The 22,129-nt window shown below is 46.7% G+C and overlaps 1 protein-coding gene across 1 annotated transcript in view; it reads right to left on the bottom strand.

The window, feature by feature from the left end:
- The window catches only part of ADAMTSL1 (ADAMTS like 1), a 550,999-nt gene extending 530,001 nt beyond the window's left edge, over window positions 1-20,998 (bottom strand). Inside the window, exon 1 of the mRNA XM_030194223.1 lies at window positions 20,922-20,998. Coding sequence (XP_030050083.1) covers window positions 20,922-20,981 — 60 coding nt within the window. The 5' untranslated portion in view covers window positions 20,982-20,998. The remainder of the gene's footprint in view (window positions 1-20,921) is intronic.
- Between the last annotated feature and the right edge of the window lie 1,131 nt (window positions 20,999-22,129).

The raw sequence follows: 22,129 nt of genomic DNA on the forward strand, positions 1-22,129 counted from the left end.
GCTGAAAAATGATATTTATAATACAAGTTTTAGTAGAGAAAATTGTGAAATTAAAAACAAAGCAACTTGCTTTATGCTCAGGTCAACTCAGTAGTAGTTGTGATAAGAAAGACTTGTATGTGGGCTGCTAACATGAAAGTCAAAACGAGAGCACCCTTATGCAAACTCCAGTCATGATTTTGGTAGTGTGAGTGTTAGTAATTGGCAGAACACTCTAAACTTACATAGGGGCTTTTTTTTACTAAAGTATGTTAAGTTTTGACTCAATGCATTTTAATGCAGGATTTTAACATTCGGTAAGCCCGAATCTGCATCAAGAAGGGGTGACCCTTTTTTTTAAAACTTCAGGTCATGTGTTAATGTTTCCATTAGTGCGCAGTACCTGCTCAGAGTCAACCAAAAAACAGAACGGATATCAGTCAACGTTCAGAAACCACAAGACTTTATTAAAAATAACCCAAAGTGGCCACATTTCGCCTCCCAAGAGGCTGCGTTAGGGAATTTACTATATACTACTAGGGTCCCTATGGACAGTGGTTAGCATCGAGTAGACACTGAATCACTCTCAACTGCTGCACAAATTCTTGATAATCAGAGTTTCAAAAAACAAGGCTTCTCCTCCTTCTAGCCCATTAAGGCACCCTGCTCAGAGTTAATGTAGGACTACTTACCATGCTAAATGCTCGTACATTAATTCTGCATTAGTTAGTGTGTAGTAAGTGTAACACGCTAGCTGGCTATCACTTCCCCTGTCTCCCCATGTCACATCCCCTGACAGAAAAATTCAATAATGCGCAGTTTAAAGCATGGTAACAAGCAAATTACAGCAAAACTGTTAACACGGTCACATGGCAGATATCCAGGTGATAGCCATGCATTAAATGCCAGATTCAGTAAATGACGCTCAATTTAGGCGCCAGGAAAAATCCGTTCTAAGCAACTATTCTATAAAAGGTACGCCAGGCTGAGCAGCTTTTATAGAAACCTGGCTTAAATACTAGTATTCTTTTTTTTTTTTCATTTTTAACTTTATTTTTATACAATCACAAATAATACCTTTGTGGCTTAAAGAAATATCACATCAACAGCAGACCACCAAAACAAAGGTAATTAATATTTACATTTTTGACCACAATATAAGAAATCTAAAATTACAAAAATAATAATAAGGAAATATGTACTGACTTACATAAGTATATAAGTGTTGCCATACTGAGACAGACCAAAGGTCCATCAAGCCCAGCATCCTGTTTCCAACAGTGGCCAATTCAAGTCACAAATACCTGGCAAGGTCCCATATGGATGCCATAAGTGCTGGCACCTAACGTTTAAGTGTGTAATTAAGTTTTACTACCCCATTCTTTGGGTATGCCTTCAGAGTGGCTTATAGTCTAACAACAGGGGATAGAAGAGGTACTCATGTTGAGAATATACATGGATAGTAAGCGTAGGAGGGGAGGAACTACAATAATAAGACAAAGGGGGGAAGAAACATTAGGACTGCTGCAAATGTCTTCAGCACTCCATCTTGGAGTTCAGTTCACTGGTAACTACAACAGGAATATTAAGGGAAAGTGCCCAAAAAGAGATGAATTTTCAGATCCATCTTAAATTTGTCCAAAGAAGGCTGTAGTTGGAGTGAGGCTGGAAGTTCCACAGTTGAGGGCCCTGGATAGAAAATAATTGCCTGTCTGGTATGCTCGTGTACTATTTCTCGGGTAAGTTAGTATGACTAATTGATTCTGGTATGCTGATCTGAGAGTTCTTGCTGGGCTGTAAGGAGTAAGCCGATGTGACAAGTAAGGGGGTTTGCCAGAGGCCAAAATATTGAAGACTAAGAGTAAGATCTTAAAGGTGATGCAATGAGTGATTGAGAGCCAGTGTGTATCTTTGATATGGGGGAGGGGGGTAATATGGTCATATTTTCGTGAGCTAGTGATTAGTCAGATTGTAGTATGCTAGATAACTTGTAGTCGGTGGATTTCTTTTGTCCCAAGGCATCTATAGAGAGAGTTACAGTAGTCCAGTTGTGTAATAACCAAGGAATGAACTAATATATTAAGAGCAAATGAGAAGATCAATGAACAGATCAAGCGGATTAAGCACAATTTGTAAAAAGCACACCAGCATTTACACCAAGTTTCAGAAGGTCTAAGCGCAGATCTTTCCAGACATCTAACTTTGGGGGGCACCATTTACTGAATTCTGTACATGTGCCTATGTTTTATGCATGTATTACAGATATGCATGTATTACAGATGTGCATTTTTATAAAAGCCCTTTACTCTGTGTAAAACATGTTTTACACACAGAACAATCTATGCTGAAAACCCACCTTTTTACCACTGCTTTTGGCTCCCCTTGTTCCTTCTCACCCTGTACTTCCTTTGCCCTTAATTGTCATCTGTCTGTATTATTTTTAGATTGCAAGCTCTATTGAGCAGGGACTGTCTCTCTATGTCAGGTGTTCAGCGCTGCTTGCGTCTGGTAGCGCTATACAAATGTTAATAATAATAATAATAACAACAAGCTTGATAAAATGCATCCCCTAAGTGTGTATTTGTTTCTAGAGACCAGTGAACATGCAGCTATCTCTTTTCCAGTGGCCCATAGTATCACCTCAAGAAGTCTTAGAAGCTAAGAATTTCTAATCCTGAAGCACAGGATTTCCATAATGATGCTTAGGAGGTCTTTTACATATAGGGGCCAACAATACACCTTGACCACCTCGATTCAGAGATATGCTGAAATTACCTCTTACTTTTCTCATGCATTAAAAAAGGCCTTAGAACCCTTGCAATTTAAGGTAGGGTTCATCTTGATACAGTATGTTGTTGACAACCTCCTGGTCTTCTCACCCACTAAGGAGGCTTGTATAAAAGACTCTGTCCTATTGCTTAACCATCAATTTAACATTAACCTTAAAGCTAATCGGAAGAAACTCCAGTTCTGCCAACCCAAAGTTATGTATTTGGGATTTCTACTCAGTCAAGGTAGTAGAGAATTGTTACCCACCAAAAGTGCTGCTATTCGAATTTTACGACGGCGTACTACTAAGAAACAGGAAGTTGCTTAGAATAGCAAATTACTACAGACAATGGATCCTGGACTATGCTGTCATTACCAGACCTCTTCAGGATCTGCTTTCTGATAAGGTTCTCACAGTCACTTGGTTATTTGATGGAAAAGGCATTCTTCCATGAGAGTAAAGAAGCCTTAATGGGACACAGTTTCTTGTGTGGTCACTTAACTTATCAGCATTTGCCTCCTGAATGGGGAGGAACCTGTACAATTGTGGAGTTATATCCACATTTGACCATACATAATAATTATTCAGAAATTATACCTTAACCACATATTTCCCAGATCACTAATAAGGCTAGGATGCTGCAGAAATGAGATTTAGAAAAATCTAAAGTCATAGTGAATGATCAACGTGTAAAACCTTTTGGAAGTGGTGGCATGGAATGAGGACCCTTACTCATGCAGTAAGAAGACTTCAGGCTGTAGTTGAATGGGTCATGATCTAGCCCTAGACATATGACTTATTAATAAGGAGATGACCCAAATGCGTGAATTTACTATTCAGAATAGGCTAGCCTTAGATTACTTACTTTCTGACCAAGGAGGTGTCTATGCCTTTATAAATACTAGCTGTTGTGTTTATGTTGATGATCAATCTCAGATTTGTTGCATTCAGCAGCCTATTTTGAGAATCTAACCTACATCCCAAAAAGCTCAGATATGGGTTACAGTGCCTGGAATTGGTCCTGGTTACCCAACTTTGGTTCTTGGGGAAGAAATATTGTACAGATTATAGCTGTAGTGATTATAGCAATACTAATAACTTGTATTGGATTGCAGTGTTGTGTGCAATGTTTTCAATGTTGTATGAAACAGATGGCCACTATGAAACCACTTACCATGACTTCACATATAATGTACATTACACATCACTTAGCTGAGGAACAGACTGAGAATATAGATTTAACTTTTGATGGGGGAAATTGTGAACAAATATTAGAGATAGAATCCCTAATGAGTATTGATTAATGTTGTCTAAATAATCCCAAAAGGAGCTCATATGACAAGAGGAAGGAATTGTGGATTTGGTAAACATATGGTTAATATCTTTGGTTTGAAAAACAGTAGAAAATGTTCCTAGGTTACATGAGATAAACTTGCTGCTCTCAGCTTTTACACTGACCTCAGGAAAGGCCTAATCAATGTGAACTGATAATTTTTGGAAGATTGCAAGGCCCCAGAAAGGAGAATAGGACCTAATGCACCAGATAAGAATGACTGTTGAAAGCTGTTTTCTATTCTAAAGTTTCTAAGCTCCAAAATAACATGTTCATATTGTTCAACAAAACATAGTATTGTTTCAAAAGTTCAGAAGATATCATGCTTTACAGTCTTGAAAATAATCAACTGTATCCTACCTATCAATCAACATCCTATTTCTTTTGTATTCTTGTTGACCTACTGATTCTTTCATTAGAACTGATTGTTAGTTGACCCCCCCCCCCCCCCCCCCGATGTAATTTCTTTTTAGCTTATATAAACTGTATGCTCCCTTTGTCAGGCAAGAAGTTCATGGAAGATAACTGATATTCGGTTGCCAGTGGTCTATCTCATGAACCTTCATCTTGCTTGCAATAATTTTTATTTTGAATAAAAGGAAACCTAAATGACCACCCTGCTATGAAGTGTTAAATCTATCAGCCAGAATCATCACCAGTCAAGCCAATATTCAGTAGTGGCCAGTGAAGTTTAAACCAGCAAAAAATAGGCCTCCTATCTCGGCAGCGCGATTTGGCCACCAAACAGCCAGTGATGCACTGAATATTAGCGAATAGCCGGTTATTTCGTGCGATATAACTGGTTAGCCGCTAAAGCGCTGACCAGGAATATTTAGCGGGAGATAACCAGCTTTGTCCTATGCTATTTAATCAGCCAGGAGCCATTCCTTGCTGGTTAAATTGCACTGAATCACAGGGGATAACTGGTTAGCGCAAGAACACCCACTCTCACACATGACCCCTCAAAAAAAGTTTTTTGAAAAATTATTCAGCATGCATACATTTCAATTACCATAGGATATCTAAGCATGTCTCATGATACTCCATTATTGCTGCATTAGAAGCAGATTAGTGCCTAATGCAGCTTAGTAAAAGGACCGCAATGTTAGCTGAGCCCCTGAAATATTTTGAGAGCAAAGAAGAATGAACATTGGGTTAGATCTATTTATGATGCCTAAAAAATTAGTACAAAAATATTATGCCTAGGTGTATTCTATAAACAATGCCTAAAGCTAGGTGTGGTTTATAGAATATGTCTAAATCTAAATGCAGTTTACAGAATACGCCCAATGCCCATTCTCTGTGACTTTATTTAGTCACGGCCTTTTATCCCAATGAAAACCTAGAGTAAATGCCGACACCTAAGTTACACACAGAAGGGGCATATTCTCTAACACTGCACATAAATGCTAGGAATGCCTATGCCACGCCCCCTTTTCAGAGCCATGTCTTAGAATTTATGCGCATCACATTATAGAATACACTTAGTTATGCGCGTAAATTCTATTAAAGCCAATTAGTGTCAATAATTGCTTAAGTAGCAATTATCGGGTGCTGATTGGCTTGTTAAACCAATTAAGTTGCGCGTACAAATCCAGAATATGACCGATTTCCATGCACAACTTAAGTCGCACGATATAGAATTTGGGAGATCATATCTATAAACACACTAAAGCCTCATTTGCATCTGGTATTCCTTCATTTACATGTACCTACACACTAATTTTCGTGCATGTTTTTTAAGACTATTTCAGTATACATGCATAGGAAGAAGGAATATGCTGTCAACATTAGTCCCATCATTAGCTGGAATCCAAATTCCCATCAGAACAGATGTACCTATCCTGGAAATCATCCTGAACTCCCATCTGAATTTTCATTCTCATATTTCATTGGTGATTTTAAATAAATAAATAAATAAATAAAAAGGGCCTGTTTGTACTCCTGAGCTCACTGGTCATCACTGCATACGCTACAGAAAAGCTATTTCTTCTTACATCACTGTTCTTTCACTCCACCACCTACAATTGATTCAAAATACTGCTATGGAGCAGGTATGTAATGCTCACAAGTCACTTCTCGCTTACTTGAGAGTTTCCTATTGGATCAAATCTAAGATCCTTACTGTGCTTTTCAAAGTGTTGTTGTCCAATTGTCTAACTTGTCTAGCTGGTCTCCTTATCCCTTACCCTCTTTGTGATTTATTTTAAGGTCTTCTCAATTCAATCCCCTCCCATCCACTATTCCCTCCAAGCTGAGCGGGAGTCCTCCATCTACAGCCCTGCTAGTAAGGAGTGCTGTTTTACTATCACATCTTCAATGTTGTGGGACAGGCAAGCTCTGCAGACTCCAGGAAACCTGTCACTAGCAATTGAAAACACAATAATGAAGCACCACCCCCTACTGGCATTAATGCAGTTGGAGGACTCTCGCTCAGCTTAGAGGGAACAGTGTTCCCATCCCCCACTAGAGTCCACTTAGACTGTACCAGAGGTTACTAGGCCCCAGTGCTATAGATTTTCAGTGTACAAGCGTATGAATTCTTTTCAAAGATCATTCTCACTTCTTCACCAACTCACTCCTGTCATGTTCTAAGTATTTTTCAGCTCTTCCTATTTTTATTTAACATTGTAAACCACCTTGCTGGCCTAAAAAGGGCAATGTATCATGCAAAATAAACTACACCTAACTAATCGTTCTGTAGGTTAACCTTTACTCCTATGCCATGATAGAAATATTTTCCATTGCTCTGCACTTCAGTGAGCTACGTAGCATCCTAATACATTGCTTAGAACAGTATTTCAAATGTCTTTCAACCAATGTTTATATTTAGTACTACACTTGACATACTATATTTCATATAAGACATCAAAGTCATGTACAGTTTAATACTAAATAATTAAAAACACAAAAAAAGAAAAAAAATAAGTACAGCAGGGGCCTCCCTAACTCTACTGATCAACCCTTCTTAAACACATCACTAAACAAATATGTCTTAAGTGAATTTTTAAATTTTGGCAATGAAGATTCCAAACAAATAATTTTAGGAAACAAATTCCATAATAAAGGGACTAAAATGTAAAAAGCAGAGTGTCTAGTAGAGGCCCATCATCCCTGAGAATGGGGAGTAATCCTCAATAATTTATCACTGGCACAGCACAGGCATCAAGTGGAAACCAATGGGGTATGAGAATCAAAACGAGATGCTGCAAGGCCTGGTCACAAAGCAAAAACAATCATTTTAAATTCAATTTGGTTGCTCACAAAAAGCCAATGGTATTTGAGAAAAAGTGGCATAACATGATCATTGTTGTGAGTACTGTGCAAAGAAATGAATAGCTTTATTCTGTACTAAGTGTAACATTCTCGACGTTGATTGGTGAATACCATTAAACAGTGAGTTACAGTAGTCGACTGGTGACAACTATATGTAGAAGTGTGTGAACCACATCTTTTGACAGAAGAGGCTTTACAGTTCTAATCTGTTGAAAGGCAAGAAAGCAAGTCCTGGTAATTGATGGGATATGTAGTCCAAGATGGCACCAAAGGTTTTAAGAATGATCAAAGCAACTGGTACTTCTAACAGCAAGGGAGAACAGGAAGGCACAGTTGTTGACCCAGTAATCCAGATTGCCTGACATTTTTTACAGATTAAGAATCATCTGATGGGCAGTAAGCCCAGTAGACAGCACAACAAGGCAACTGTTGAGTGAGATCCATAGAACTAGGATTCACATAATAGAGTAATTGTATGTCATCAGTGAAAAAGAACAGTCTAAAACTATCGACTGAATATGGCAGGCAAGTGGACTGAGGAAGATATTACGCAGTATAGGTGCCAACACAAAGTCTTAGACACCCCTTATCAATGTATAATCTTTTGATAATCCTCTGATGATAGAGAATGGATGTTACCCACCAGCATTTCAGGATTTGCTTCTTTGAATCAGCAGGAATTAAACCAACTTTAAACAGTCTGAGATACAAAAAAACATTACAAAGAGTCCATGTTTGTTTCCACCCCCTCCCTTATTAGGTTTATAATTTTGTTTTTCCTAAGTAGGAACAAGTAATGGTTGGTTGTTACTGTGTTTATGTACCGTTTGCTCTATAGAAGGCTTGCTACTAATTATTTTTCACAATCTAGCTCTGAGAAATTAAATAGCAGCTATGTACGGTCCAAATATTGCTATATAATCACTAGGAAAGGAATGCCAATTCAGAGAGAACTCTGATCATAAAGAGTACTCATTCACCGCAATTCTGACAGGAAAAATAGAAGATTAAAATTATTGCCTCAGTCCTTCCAGATACCTCTCTGACTCTGCAGCAGGGTCCTGTAGAAGTAGCTGAAAGTACTGTGCTGCCTGAACAGAAACAGGTATTTTATGTATTTTATTTTATTTATTTGTCTATTTATTTATTTATTATTAGGATTTGTTTAACCACCATTTTGTACGAATTTACTCAAGGCAGTGTACAGCAAGAATTAAGTCAAACATAGACGATAGACAATTACAACAGTAAAAATATTCAAACAATACAAAGTATGGCATAGTATGCTACATTACAATGTCAACACAATATGCAATAGAACATTTTGATAAACAGCATAGGGTGTAAGCAAAGATGAAACATGTAGAAAGATACGACAATAACAGAAGTAAGAAAATAAGGTACTACTTTAAAGAAAGTTGCAAATGAGGTCAGAAAGGTGCTTGAATGTTATCTTAGCTAGGGTAGGAGTGGATAAACATGTCCTGCTATAGTATATGCAGCTAGTGCTATGCAAAGCATTTCAGGGAGTGCATTCCAGAGTGTGTGTGGCTACTCCGGAGAAGGCTCACTTGTGGGTATCACATCTTGTGATGTCTTTTAGAGAGGGTATGGTTAGGGATACTCCTTGGGAGGACCTTAGTGACCTGGGAAGAGAAGTGTAGAGGGAGATCTTGTTCTTCAAGTACTCAGGGCCAGGGGCGTAACTAGGTGGGGGCAATGGGGGCATGGGCCCCCACAGATTTAGCCCTGGCCCTCTCTACTTTTGACCCTCCCCCGCTACTTTCAATCCCCCCCCCCCACCGCCGCCAGGTACCTTTGCTGGTGGTGGTTCTGAACCCCCGCCAACCGAAGTCTTCTTCAGTGCCGATCTCCGGTGCCTTTGCTGATCTGTTTCTGTCAGTCCTGACTCCTGATGTCCTACGTGCACGTCCTCTATGTAGCTCCATGCAGGACGTGCATGCAGGACTTTAGGAGTCAGGACTGACAGAAACAGATCAGCGAAGGTGCTGGAGACCGGTGCTGAAGAAGACTTCAGCAAAGGTACCTGGCGGCGGTGGCGACGACGGGGGAGGGTCGGTGGCAGGAGGAGGGGTGGTTGAAAGTGGCAGGGGGGGTCGGTGGCTGGGGGAGGCGGGCTAAACTGTGCCCCCACCTCAGGCTCTGGACCCCCCTCCTGCTGAGGTCTGGCTCCGCCCCTGCTCAGGGCCATTTCCTTTAAGGGCCTTGAAGATCAAACACAGAGTTTTAAATTTGGCCCTGTGCTGTACTGGTAGCCAGAGAAGTTTTTGCAAAAATGGTGTGATGTGGTCACATTGCTTACAACCTTCAAATAGTCTTGCTGCAACATTCTGAATTAATTGGAGCTGGTGCAAACCTTTTGTAGTCAAACCAGTGTGGAGTGCATTACATATGAATAAATATCTCCCTAGCAGGACAGGTACTTGGTGCCCAAGACAAACCTTCAGCCTTACACCTCCCCTTCAATTCACTTTTCAGTCCTCCCACCAAGATTTTGACAATTATACTCAAAAATCACAATCATTTGACAGCAATCCTATGAAAATGCACAAATGGACATCATACTTTTAAATATTCATACCTACAGCAAAGGCAATATCCAAAAGTCATTTACCAAGGTAAATGGGCTATTTGAAAACTGTTCATCATCCTTGCAGGTAAAATTATGTGGCAATGGTTCTCGGAATATAAGTGGCTGTCAGGATCTCTTTGTTTCACTATGAATGAAACTGCTCTTTGCAGAAACTGCTGTTCTAGGCACACGCCTACTGTTCCCAATGGTTAAACTGGCCCTGCTCCCTGGGAAAGCTGCTGCCCTCAAAAAGCAGCTAAAACCATTCCCTAAGATCCACAGATGTAATATACAGTTCATTTATCGGTCTCTGTGCCGCTGTCTGTGAGAGGAATGGCCACTATTCAAAACCCAATGCCAGAGGAGAGCCTAAAAAGTACATTTATGACACTGAGACAATTAAGGGATGAACCAAATGTGTAGGTATTTCTGGATGCTGAGTTACTTCTGAGAACGTATATCTTCTGCAGAGCAATCATGTGGGATTTTCTTTCACGTCATAGAAAGCCCATAAAAAAGAAAAAAAAAGATCTTTCCACAGGCTAATATCCATCAAATGCAACATGCATGTATGTAATATGTGATAAAACTTTCTCTCTTCAAACATATACACAATAGCTGACTCTTGCTTAAAAAAAAAAACAAGCAGTCTGAATGCTTGGGATTAGGGGCCAGATGCACTAAACTTAACGAGCCAGCAATGTGGTTTTTAAACTGGTTCTAGCCAGTTTAGCGTGCAAGTAGTAAACTGGGACATGCACAAAAGGGTTCTCCGAGCCATTTTCCTGTCAAGGAAGCAGCTAACGAAAACGGAATGCAAATGAGCTAATTACTATTATAATGTGAATGCGATGTGATGCACTATCGTTTCCGACCCCATGCACCGTGGAAAACCTAACGGGAGATCTGCACCTCTCGCTGGGGCTGCTGTGAGCGGGACCCCATGCAGAGGTGGCCACCCATCACAAAAATCGGAAGAAAAAAACTGTCCAAGTGCTCATCAGGGATGTCCTTTCAAGTGCTAACACTTGGACGTCCTTCACTCAAAAAAAAAAAAAAAAGTACATCCCTGACGAACACTTGGACGTTTTTTTCTTCAGATTTTGTGATGGGTGTCCTTCTCTTGGATGCATTTTTCTTACGACTAAGGTGCCCGAACCGAAATGACCACCGCTGGAGAGAATCGGGGATCGGGACGTGCGAGGACATCTAAATCAAAACTATTTGGACGTCCCTTTTGATTATGCCCCTCCAGGTCTCTCTCAGCCAATCACAGCGCGTTTAGCTGTCACTGGTGTCACCTAAGCCCTGGCTGTCGGTCTGTTGCACCTTATTCCTTCCCAACAATGGCAGGTACAGGGTCAGCGTAACAGCTTTCCATCTAACACCATGCAGTATAACACATGTATTTACTTATCTTAAATTAATTCAATAGTCAACTAGCACTTAAAAAATAGCTGTTATTTTCTTCTTTCTGGCTTTACGTCTGAGATGTTGGTGTCTCTTCTCTATTTAAATACTTATTTTGTTTGCTAGTACAGACCAAAACGAGTCTCTCTTGGCCAGTCTTCCTAAAGATCCTTTCAGTTTGATATCTGAATTCAAATTATCCAGTGTGCAAACGATATCCTGGCGTCTCACACACGCCATGCAAAAATGTTCTGTGCACTGAGCAGCTGCTTGAGGAAACTAATTGCACAGTGTGTGCTCCAAGGCCAGGTGTACAAGTGGACTTTGGGACAAATGAAGCCACATGATAGGGAACAATCAATAATAATAATAATTATTATTTTTTTTTTGCATTACCCAACATGAATAAACTTGTAGCATATTTTTCATCTTCCAGGAGGAAAAAAAAACCCAACCAAACAAGAAAGTCACATGCATCTTTGCTGCCGTATTCAGCATGTCTCTCAAGAGATAGTCGATCAGAGAGATATAAAATGAATCTCTCCTTTTTTTTTTTCCTAAGGAAAGGTTCAGCCACTCCTGGTTTAGCTGTCATGAGAATGGACCTTCTACTTCTAATTTCCCCGCTAAAAGCCAGGCTTCAACTCCAGGCACACAACGGAGTAAAATGTTTCAACCTGTGCTTAGAAAGGGAGTCAATCAATCAGTCGGTATCTCTATAAACCTTGGAGCTGGGACCCGTTCTACCAGGCATGTCCCCACATCCCCCCCCCCCCCCCCCCCCCCCCCCCGTACGCTTTCACTCAATAACTCTCTGCACACAATTGTGGAATAACCATAGGCCGCAGCTTGATTTATTAACATTTAAACTTCCAATTAACATCCGTATAGGATAACCCCCACCCCCGAGCTACAGTTGTCATAACAAAAGCACCCACAATTGCCCCCTCCGCCGCTCGCCATGATAGCAAAGCAGCAACTTCCACTTCCGGCTGTCACCGCAACTCTTCACCCTTTCGACTCCGCCTTCACAGCAAGAGGCCTGGCCCGTGTGGACCTCCACACATTATTCCGGGTCACCTGACCCATCTTAATGACCTGGCTCAGCCCCCCCATGAGCCATTGCTTCTGTAGCTCGGGTTTTTTGCTGCTGCGACAAACTCCGATGCCACTCCTGAAAAACATCTACAACACCACACAGATAAGCCTCCTCACATCCAGTACATGAGAGGGTGGGAGGGAGGGAAAACTGCCTCCGAGGATCAGAGAACGCCCGAGTCTCAGAGGAAGCAGAGCCCCTCTTCCCTTCCCACAGCCCCGCCCCCCAGCAACCTATCCTCCAATCAGCTGCCTGTGTTGCTTCTGTGCTGTCAGCTTCTGTTGATCTGACCAATCCCAGCTGCCCACGTGCTCACCAGCCGAACACAACCCCCCACCCCCCCCCATAACCACATGCTCTTCACCCCACTGCCCTCAGAGCCTTCTCGAACGGGCCCAGCCCTCGTTTAACTGGGCCCGTCGAGACAAGCTCTCGGGCCTTTCATAAACCTTGGAGCTGGGACCCGTTCTACCAGGCATGTCCCCACATCCCCCCCCCCCCCCGTACGCTTTCACTCAATAACTCTCTGCACACAATTGTGGAATAACCATAGGCCGCAGCTTGATTTATTAACATTTAAACTTCCAATTAACATCCGTATAGGATAACCCCCACCCCCGAGCTACAGTTGTCATAACAAAAGCACCCACATTGCCCCCTCCGCCGCTCGCCATGATAGCAAAGCAGCAACTTCCACTTCCGGCTGTCACCGCAACTCTTCACCCTTTCGACTCCGCCTTCACAGCAAGAGGCCTGGCCCGTGTGGACCTCCACACATTATTCCGGGTCACCTGACCCATCTTAATGACCTGGCTCAGCCCCCCCATGAGCCATTGCTTCTGTAGCTCGGGCTTTTTGCCACAGGGGGGGAGGGGTCCGTGCACCTGCAAAGGCCCCCTCCCACCCCCCCCCAAAGCAAGCTGCGGCCTACTGAGACCCTGCAATACCATGCTGCTCCAAGAATACCTGCACATCATTTAGAATAGATCCAGACCCCCATCAGACAGGTGTACCCTGTCCCGTGCAAAAGCCCCGCTCATTGAGCAGCCACCCAGTTGTGTTGAAGTTGGAAACCTCCCATCGTTCTTACCCATACTGTGACCTGCCGATTGACCTTGCGCAACCCCTGTGCCCCTTGCGCGCCAGTAGGCGGGCAGGTCTGGGTATAATATCCGACCACCAATTTTGTACCAGGAAACCAGGCCAATACCAATCGTGAGTCTCCCCCTTTTTAGTGTCACTGAGTCTCTTACCCGTCCAACCATCCACCTCGTTCCCCCACCCCGAACCAGTAACCCCTGAAGGTGTCGCGGTCTGTTGCGCAGCCGATACAACAGTGGCCCTCGTTGACTCCTCAGCATGCCCCACTCTCCTAGCCAGGCTATCTAGGCCCCGCGCCGCGCCAATCCCCGGTGAATCCCCCCAGGATGTCTCGCTGCTCTGCTACCAGCCCAATGAATGAAGGCGTGTCCAACCATCCAGACTGAGTAGATCAAACCAACAGCATCTCAAAGGGGAAGGGGCAACCACACACGGGGAAAGCGAGCACCCACACCGGCAGCCCCTTCAATAAACTAAACCGCCGGCATATCAGGCCACCGGCTAAAGCATAGAAATAACCACGACAGAGCACACCCCACCATTATGTACCGGCCCTGTACTAGGCTCCCTCAGGAGGGCCTAATATACCCACGGTACGCCCCGGAAGACCACTGCTGGCGCCATTCGCATGTACTAATAAGGAAAGAGGGCCATGTGGGCGGACCCCCAGGTAGGCCTCCAACAAGGACACTGGGTATGAGATCCTGCCCGAACTCCTTTTTTGTGCGCAAGATCTTACTGCGCCATACTCCAGTCTGGATACCAACAGTCTCCCGTAACAACCCAGATAACACAGCAACCGACCTGCGGCTCGCTACAAGCTCGCCTGCCCAAAAGGTCCCATAAGATGCCAATGCGGAGGCCACTCGGAAGAGGCGTATCTCGAATGTTGGATAAGTCGCGCACTCAACAGCCCGCAAAAAGCACACCCAAAGTCGTGAGTAATCCGCCAGCACGCGTCCAGCACCAAGGAAGATGAGCGGCTCTGACCATTCAAGGCACTGCTCACCTGAAAACTAAAGCTCGGCAGGCCTCACCCACACACGTTGCTGGAAAAGGAGAACCCAGCCAGATGATGCGCGGCTGCATTTCGAGAAATACCCCATGCCTGTGTGAGAACAATGTAGGCTGCTAACAGCTCACCTGATGCCCGACTCGCTGTCCAGCCTTAGTCCCGAAACTAACTAGTCACTCTGTCCTATCCACAGGTATACGCTGACCGTGTGGCAGGTGCAATCGAGATTCTCGGCCGCTCCCACACCTCAGGCCTCCTAGCCGCCAAAATGCCCTGGCATTGGCTGCCCTTCCGCCTCTGCCGCTGTGCCAAAGCCCGGAAAGTCTGAAATTGAAACGAGAAAGTGCATCATCCATACGATTGGACATTCCCCGGCATGTGCCTAGCCCGTACGTGCACATTTGTTGCACACAGCGCAGGACCAATTCCCTGATCACGGAGCTCACCAGCAAGCACGTGCAACCTCCTTATTCACCACCTCTACCACACCCCTGATTGTGCACCACACCAGGATGCTTGTACTTTGCCACTTCCCTGGCTGCCACTCGCATGCCCCTACAAACGGGAACAGCTCCTGAAGGTAATGGTCTTTGTAACTCCCGCCGCTATCCAGCTGTCCGGCCACGGTTCAGTGCACCACGCGCCCTCACAGTACACCCCAAACCCAAGCCTTCTGCTGCATCCGTACAGAAGTCGAGATCCGCATTAGACACCACCGTGCTCTGCCACGCTAATGTACCTTTACACGCACACAAAACTCCAACCACATCGCAACGAACTCCCGCTGACAAGCACACATGATGAAAAGGCTCCGTGACCCCTGACGTCGCAAATGCCAGCCGCCAAGACAAGGCCCGACCCGTCGGGATGACGTGACATGCCAAATTAAGGCTCCCACCCGGGACTGAAATGGTACACAATGTAGCCTTACGGGCCTGTAACACTGCCAGAATCTGCTCTTCCGACTGAATCACCTTCTCCCGCAACAAATGGGTAAACTGTCCGTATTGTGTCAATTTCAGTGCCGAGGTCTGTGAGGACCGCGGCTGGGCCCTCCATTTTGTCGGTAGCCCAGGGGATGCCAAAGTCCTCCGCAACCGCCCTAAAGACTCTCAGCATATGCCCACGGTCCCCGACCTCAACTGCCCCAATAGAGAGAAATTGTCTAAATAGCGCACTATACTTTCGAGCCTGGACCCCTGCCCATCACCCAGTGTACGTATGAGCTGACTGTTCCCCGTACGTACAGGCGACTGAACCACCCATCGGCATTCCAGCCCCCGTAAAAAAGACCCTTCAAAGTGGAAGCCCAGCAACAGAAACGCAGAAGGGTGAACAGGTAACAGCCTGAACGCCGCCTCAATATCGACCTCAGCCATCTGCGCCCCTACCCCCCCGGGCATATCAACCATACCACACCGTCAAATGACATGTACTGCACTGAGCAGAAGTCTCTGGGAATGCTCTCATTTACGTACCCACCCGCTGGGTCCGAGAGGTTGCGCCTGAGCTGGAATTACCCCAGCGCTGTCTTTTAGGTATAACCGCACCAGGAGATATCGCAAAGGACGGAAATGGACCGGCAATCCTGCCGAACGCAATCCCCTCCGTCAACTTATTCCTCACCACCTCCCGCAGCCACTCGGTGGACCCAAGTTCTGCCCCCAATTACTGCCCAGCTGACCTTGAAACGGAATGACAACCCCCTCCACGAGATCCCACCCTAATGCCTCTGCAGCGTCCCTGACCGGATATCGATGGAGCCATGGCAGCATCGCATCGACCCTCACCGGTATAAGGGCACGGCTAATCAATTATGGCTTCGCTGCGGACGGTCCCCCCGGTCCCTTCCTGACATTCTGCCGCTACATGCCTCTGGCCGCAGGCGGAACGGATGCGTCGCAACTTGCAGTCCATAAATGGACAGGAAGCTCTACTGAACCACCAATAGACCTCGGAGTATGGCCCAGATCCGGCTCCCGGGACACCGCCCCCCCCCCCGCACTCATGGCCCGAAGGACCGACCCAGAGCCGCCTGGGCCAACCCCCATTTACCCATCCCCCAACCTCTACCAGTGCTGCCCTGGGAGCCATGTGAACCACCATAAATTGATCCTGTGTCGGCAACGCCCCCATTCACTGTCATGCGCAGACAAGACCGAACCGAATTACCACCGGTTTGGTGCTCTCACGCTCCCTCGTACCCTCTGCCTATGTCTTCTCCTTCGCAACCTTCCGGCGCCCCCCAGCCTCCCGCTACTAACATATAGCTATGCACTTTCTCCGCCTGATCTTCCTACGTACGAGCGCAGGACCCACTCCCAGACAGGGCTACCCTGGCAGGCGGGCCCCTTCCTCTCTCCAGCACCCTTTGCCAATTCTGCCGCCCTGGAGACGCCCACTGACCGAGAAGAGGAGGATGCGGAAGAGGAATAAGAGGAAGCCCTAATCCGCTTCCCCCCTGCCCCTCCCTTTTCGTCACCCACTCCCCCCTGTGCTCGCTTAGAGGACGACCCATTACCCGATCCAGAAGCTCCAGCACCTGCCATGGACGATCCCGAGACTGCAGCAGGGCTGTGTCCTGACGCCCAGTCCAGCTGCTCCGCCGTGTCCTGGATGAACGGGGTCCTCTCCTGCCCTGTCTCTGTCTCACCACTGGTTCCTCCTGCTGCACTGTAGAAGGGCGTTCCGCGTCCCCTGCTCGATCTGGCTGGACCCGCCAGTCGCCGGCTCCACTCCCTCCGTTGCACTCTGCACCTGTAATGACAAAAGGAAGCGGCAGCAAAACCAGCCCCCTCGGACTCCCACACTTGCCCCAGCCCCCCCCCAGGACGCTTCCGGCAAGACCCCATGGAACCCCGGAAATGCCCAATGCATATCCGCCCTCGGAGGTATCCCAGCCCATGTGACCACCTGGGGAAGAGCCATGGCCGCTGCCCATAGGGGCATAGCGCAGGGAGACCCAAAACCCATGGGTATGGACCCCAGCCTGTCGAAGAGTCGCCTATGTTTGTAGGAAACCCTCCCCCATAGCTCCTCGATACAGGACCAGAAGGCTGTGCGTGCCCACCAACCGCCGCTGCTCTCTCCACCCCCGTCTACCCGCAGGCAGCAGACCCCCCTCCATAGGCACTCTGCCCAGGCCATGTGTGCTCCCCTTAAACCCCAGCCGTTGCCACCTCTGCCATGCAAGCAGCAGGGAGGGGGTAGGAATCCCTCACTGATTCCCTGCACCAGCCCCCCTACTCTGACCCTTTCTCACTCACGCCAGCTCCAGCCTGTTAGTGAAGGTCGATGCCTCCACTGGCAACTCCCCTGCCCCTTTTTCTGTGACCCCCGCTGAGCTCCTTAGATCTGCCTCCCCCCCCCCCCGGTACTCACATGTGCTGGGCTGCCTGAGTACTGGCGCAAAATGAGCTCCACACCTTGATTCTCCTCTGCCTGCTCCCAACACCATGGTGCAGGTCTCCCCAGTTCCTTCCTGCCTGGGAACTTTGTCCTTTTGACCTCCTGAAGTTGGACTCGATCCAACAAAGTTTCTAACCTCTCTGTGAAGGCAGAAACCTTTCCTCCAAGCCACTGCAGCTGTAGTCAGGGTTGCCAGGTAGAAATTTTTTTTCCAGCCCAATCCGGGCCAGAAACCAGCCCAAAACCCGCCCAAACACAAACCCCGCCCCTGACACCCCCACCCCGCGTCACCGGCCCCGCCCCCGCCGTCACCGGCCCCGCCTCCCACGTCATCGGGCCCGCCTCCCCGTCATCAGCCCCGCCTCCCACGTCATCGGGCCCGCCTCCCCGTCATCAGCCCCGCCTCCCCGTCATCGGCCCCGCCTCCCACATCATCGGCCCCGCCTCCCACGTCATCGGCCCCGCCCAAAACGTCACTAACCCCGCCCAAAAACGTCACTAACCCCGCCCCCCGCGGCCGAAAAAAATCAAAAAGCCGCCCAAAAAGCCGCCCGGAAGCCTAAAAAACCGCCCAAAAAACCGCAACCCGCCGCGGGCAAAAATTTCCCGCGGCGGGTCGCGGAAAACCGCCCAATTGGGCGGTAAAACCGCCCACCTGGCAACACTGCTGTTAGTCTGTAAGTTTTCTATCTCTTAAAGCCTCAATCATTCTTGAAAAGCTGCACAGCTCCTTTGCAAAACTGCCTCCGAGGATCAGACAACGCCCTGAGTCTCAGAGGAAGCAGAGCCCCTCTTCCCTTCCCACAGCCCCGCCCCCCAGCAACCTATCCTCCAATCAGCTGCCTGTGTTGCTTCTGTTGATCTGACCAATCCCAGCTGCCCACGTGCTCACCAGCCGAACACAACCCCCCACCCCCCCCCCCCATAACCACATGCTCTTCACCCCACTGCCCTCAGAGCCTTCCAGTGTTGCCAGGTGGGCGGTTTTACCGCCCAATTGGGCGGTTTTCCGCGACCCGCCGCTGGAAATTTTGCCCGCGGCGGGCTGCGTTTTTTTGGGCTGGTTTTTGGGCTTTGGGCGGTTTTTTTTCGGCCGCGGTGGGCGGGGTTAGTGACGTTTTTGGGCGGGGTTAGTGACGTGGGAGGCGGGGCCGATGATGGGGGAGGCGGGGCCGATGACGGGGGAGGCGGGGCCGATGACGGCGGGGGCGGGGTTGATGACGGCGGGGGCGGGGGTGATGACGCGGGGGCGGGGGTGTCAGGGGCAGGGTTTGAGTTTGGGGGGTTTTGGGCTGGATTTTGGGCTCCTTTGGGCTGGAAAAATATTTTCCACCTGGCAACCCTGGAGCCTTCTCGAACGGGCCCAGCCCTCGTTTAACTGGGCCCGTCGAGACAAGCTCTCGGGCCTTTCATTCAGAAAGACAATTGGTAGGTTCTGTAGAACCAACTGGATTGCGAGCTGGCTCCCGATTTCTGCAGGACAGGCTGAATCGCTCGTAGACTGTAAAGTCTTACTTTTCTTACGGGACGAGACCGTGAAATCAAAAACTACCAGCATCATGTTGGCATGAACTGAAATTGGGAATTGCTAGTAATAACATTGTTCGGACAGGCGCTGATACATGCTGTGCATGCTGGCATGGGTATCACAGTAACGCGCCCTACACAATCATTCCGTGCAGACACCGCGCTTATGGAAAGTAAACATAATATAATGTTCTCTCTTTGCAGCAAACTGGCTGGGAGCCAGCAAATGTATTTCTTATAATGAGATTCTGCTACCCCCAGAAACTGACTGCCAGAATACAGCACCACAGAAAGACTCAGTTAAGGGGGTTGTGACTTCATAGCCTAGGGGTCTACCACAAAATGAGACAATTGCGTTTAATATACAGCAAGACATAGCTTTAGAGATGCGCAGCCGCAGGACATCACAAACTAAGTTAAGACCTTGGTGCAAGAGACTTCGAATACTAGAGTCAATTTACCATTAAGGGTAGACCGCAGGAACAAATTACAGGCATGCTTTTCACTACTGTATTCTATAGAGAGTGGATTAAAGTGAACAGCATTCATTGTTAAGCGCTTTACCTGGGGACCCTGAGGATCCCGCTGTATCCGGTTTTTACACCGTCCCCTTTACCTGCAAGCCAGGAGAATGTGTGAAGGGTTTTCGTACACGAGCATTTAGACAAATGCCTAGACCTAGATCACTGTGGTATCTGCTTCCACACGAGTCCACCCAGTGTTTTACTATGAAAATATGTCCTCTGCACATTTTTGGGACACTTAAAAGCACTGTCTCCATAGGAGAATGTATTATGAAACATCATGGGACATTTAGATCAGTTCAGTTACAGTCATGCAGAAAGGCCGGCCAGGAAGACAGTATCTTTCCGTGTTGACTGGAGAGAAAATTTCAAAAAAAAGACTTGCTTGTGTTAATAAAACACAGACCAGGTTCTCCTGCGTTTTTTTTAAATATACAAGTCAACTGAGACTTGCAAGCATAACGATTAGTTTCCAAAGCTATCAGTACACGTAAATCGGGTAACCTTTTCATAATCTGCAGATGGTTATGGGAGTTCATTCAAGCTCTGGACAAGCTGCACAAACTTTGTTGGCTGTGTAGCCAAGAAAAAAAAAATAAAGGGAAAGGGGTAAAAAAAAAAAAGTCACTGGTTCCAAAAACAGGAATGTGCATAGTTAGATTTCAGACAAAGTTGCAAATTCCATGCATCCAATACACTATTTTTCAGGTCACACAATACACACATCACCCATACTTAAGCTCGCAAGTACCTGCCAGCCTATTCCAAACGTTACCGGCTTTCAAAAGTAAGTGAGACATTGATGTTTGCAAACACCATCAACCCTGCTTGACTCTTAAAAAAACCCCAAAAGTAATCAATGACTTTAAAAAATAGAGATGTTTACCAGGAGCAGGAAAGTCGCCAGGAGCAGAGTGCCAGCAGTAGCCCAACAGCAACACTCCATGCTTTGATCCTTTGCCGGAATCCGAATCGGCCCCCGGTTGAGCTGCTCAATGCCACCACCTCTGCCCCGCTGTCACATCCAGTCCCTGGGCTAAACCCTTCAGCTCTGCTGATCTGCTGCCATCAGCCCCGCTCACGTTTCCTGACCGAGGGGTGTGGGAGGGGGGGCTGAATGGAATCCCTCTTTCAGCAGGCAGCCAGCCAATCAGGTTCTTGCTAATCAGACATGCAGAATAACAAAGCCAGAGGTCAGGGGAAAGCGGAGGGTGCCCGGGAGGGGAAGGAGCGAGGTACAAGGTGGGGGGGGGGGGGGGGAGGCAAAAAGGACAAAACTGAAGGCAGGCCCCTAAGCTCAGGAAGATCTAGAGAGCTCTCACTTTTTTTTTCTCTATCCCCTTTTCTTGTTCACATCTGTGAGTTTCTGTCTCCTCCCCCCCCCCCCCCCTTTAAGAAGGGATTTTTGTCACTACAGTAGCTTTCTTTGTGACTTGTTCTATTCTTGATTTAATCCTTGTAAGTACTGTATGTGATCCATGCCCCTTAAAAAAAAGAGCAGAATTGCCAAGAAGAGAAGAAACAAGAAAATGTCCCCCCCCCCCCCCCCCCACAAAGTAACATCCAGGCAGTTTTTGGCTGAATGCCAGCAGGTACAGCCAAGCCTAAGGCTTTGCGAATGCCTGAAAGGTTTCTCGCTGCAATGACAGTTGTTCACCGGCTCCTCTGGCAGCATTTTCCCCAGCTGCTTTTTGGGCTTGGAAAGAATGACCAAGCTCTCACCTTTATGGGCTCAGAGAAGGAGCCACAGAGACGTGGAACAGCAGGGATCGGCCACTCGCCTGCTGGGATTGTAGAACTTTTTTTGACAGCAAGAAATTTACGCGCATATTTATTTGATTAAAGCTGCCGTTGCTCCTAACAAAATAATTTGTTTTAGCAAGGTCAGAACTGTGGTTTCTGACTGTATAATACTACCACCGTTGTTTTTTTTTCTTCTTTTTCTTAAACCGGGGAACAAGCACGTTGTGTTGCTTACCAGGCACGGCCGCATAGACTATATACGTTTTGTAAGTAAACGTGGATCGCTGACTGCTTAACGTTCTTTTCCGACGTCTATTTTTAAGGAAGTGATTGTTATTTTGCTGTAATTTG

This window comes from Microcaecilia unicolor, chromosome 2 (assembly GCF_901765095.1).
Source record: "Microcaecilia unicolor chromosome 2, aMicUni1.1, whole genome shotgun sequence".
NCBI classification, from domain to species: domain Eukaryota; kingdom Metazoa; phylum Chordata; class Amphibia; order Gymnophiona; family Siphonopidae; genus Microcaecilia; species Microcaecilia unicolor.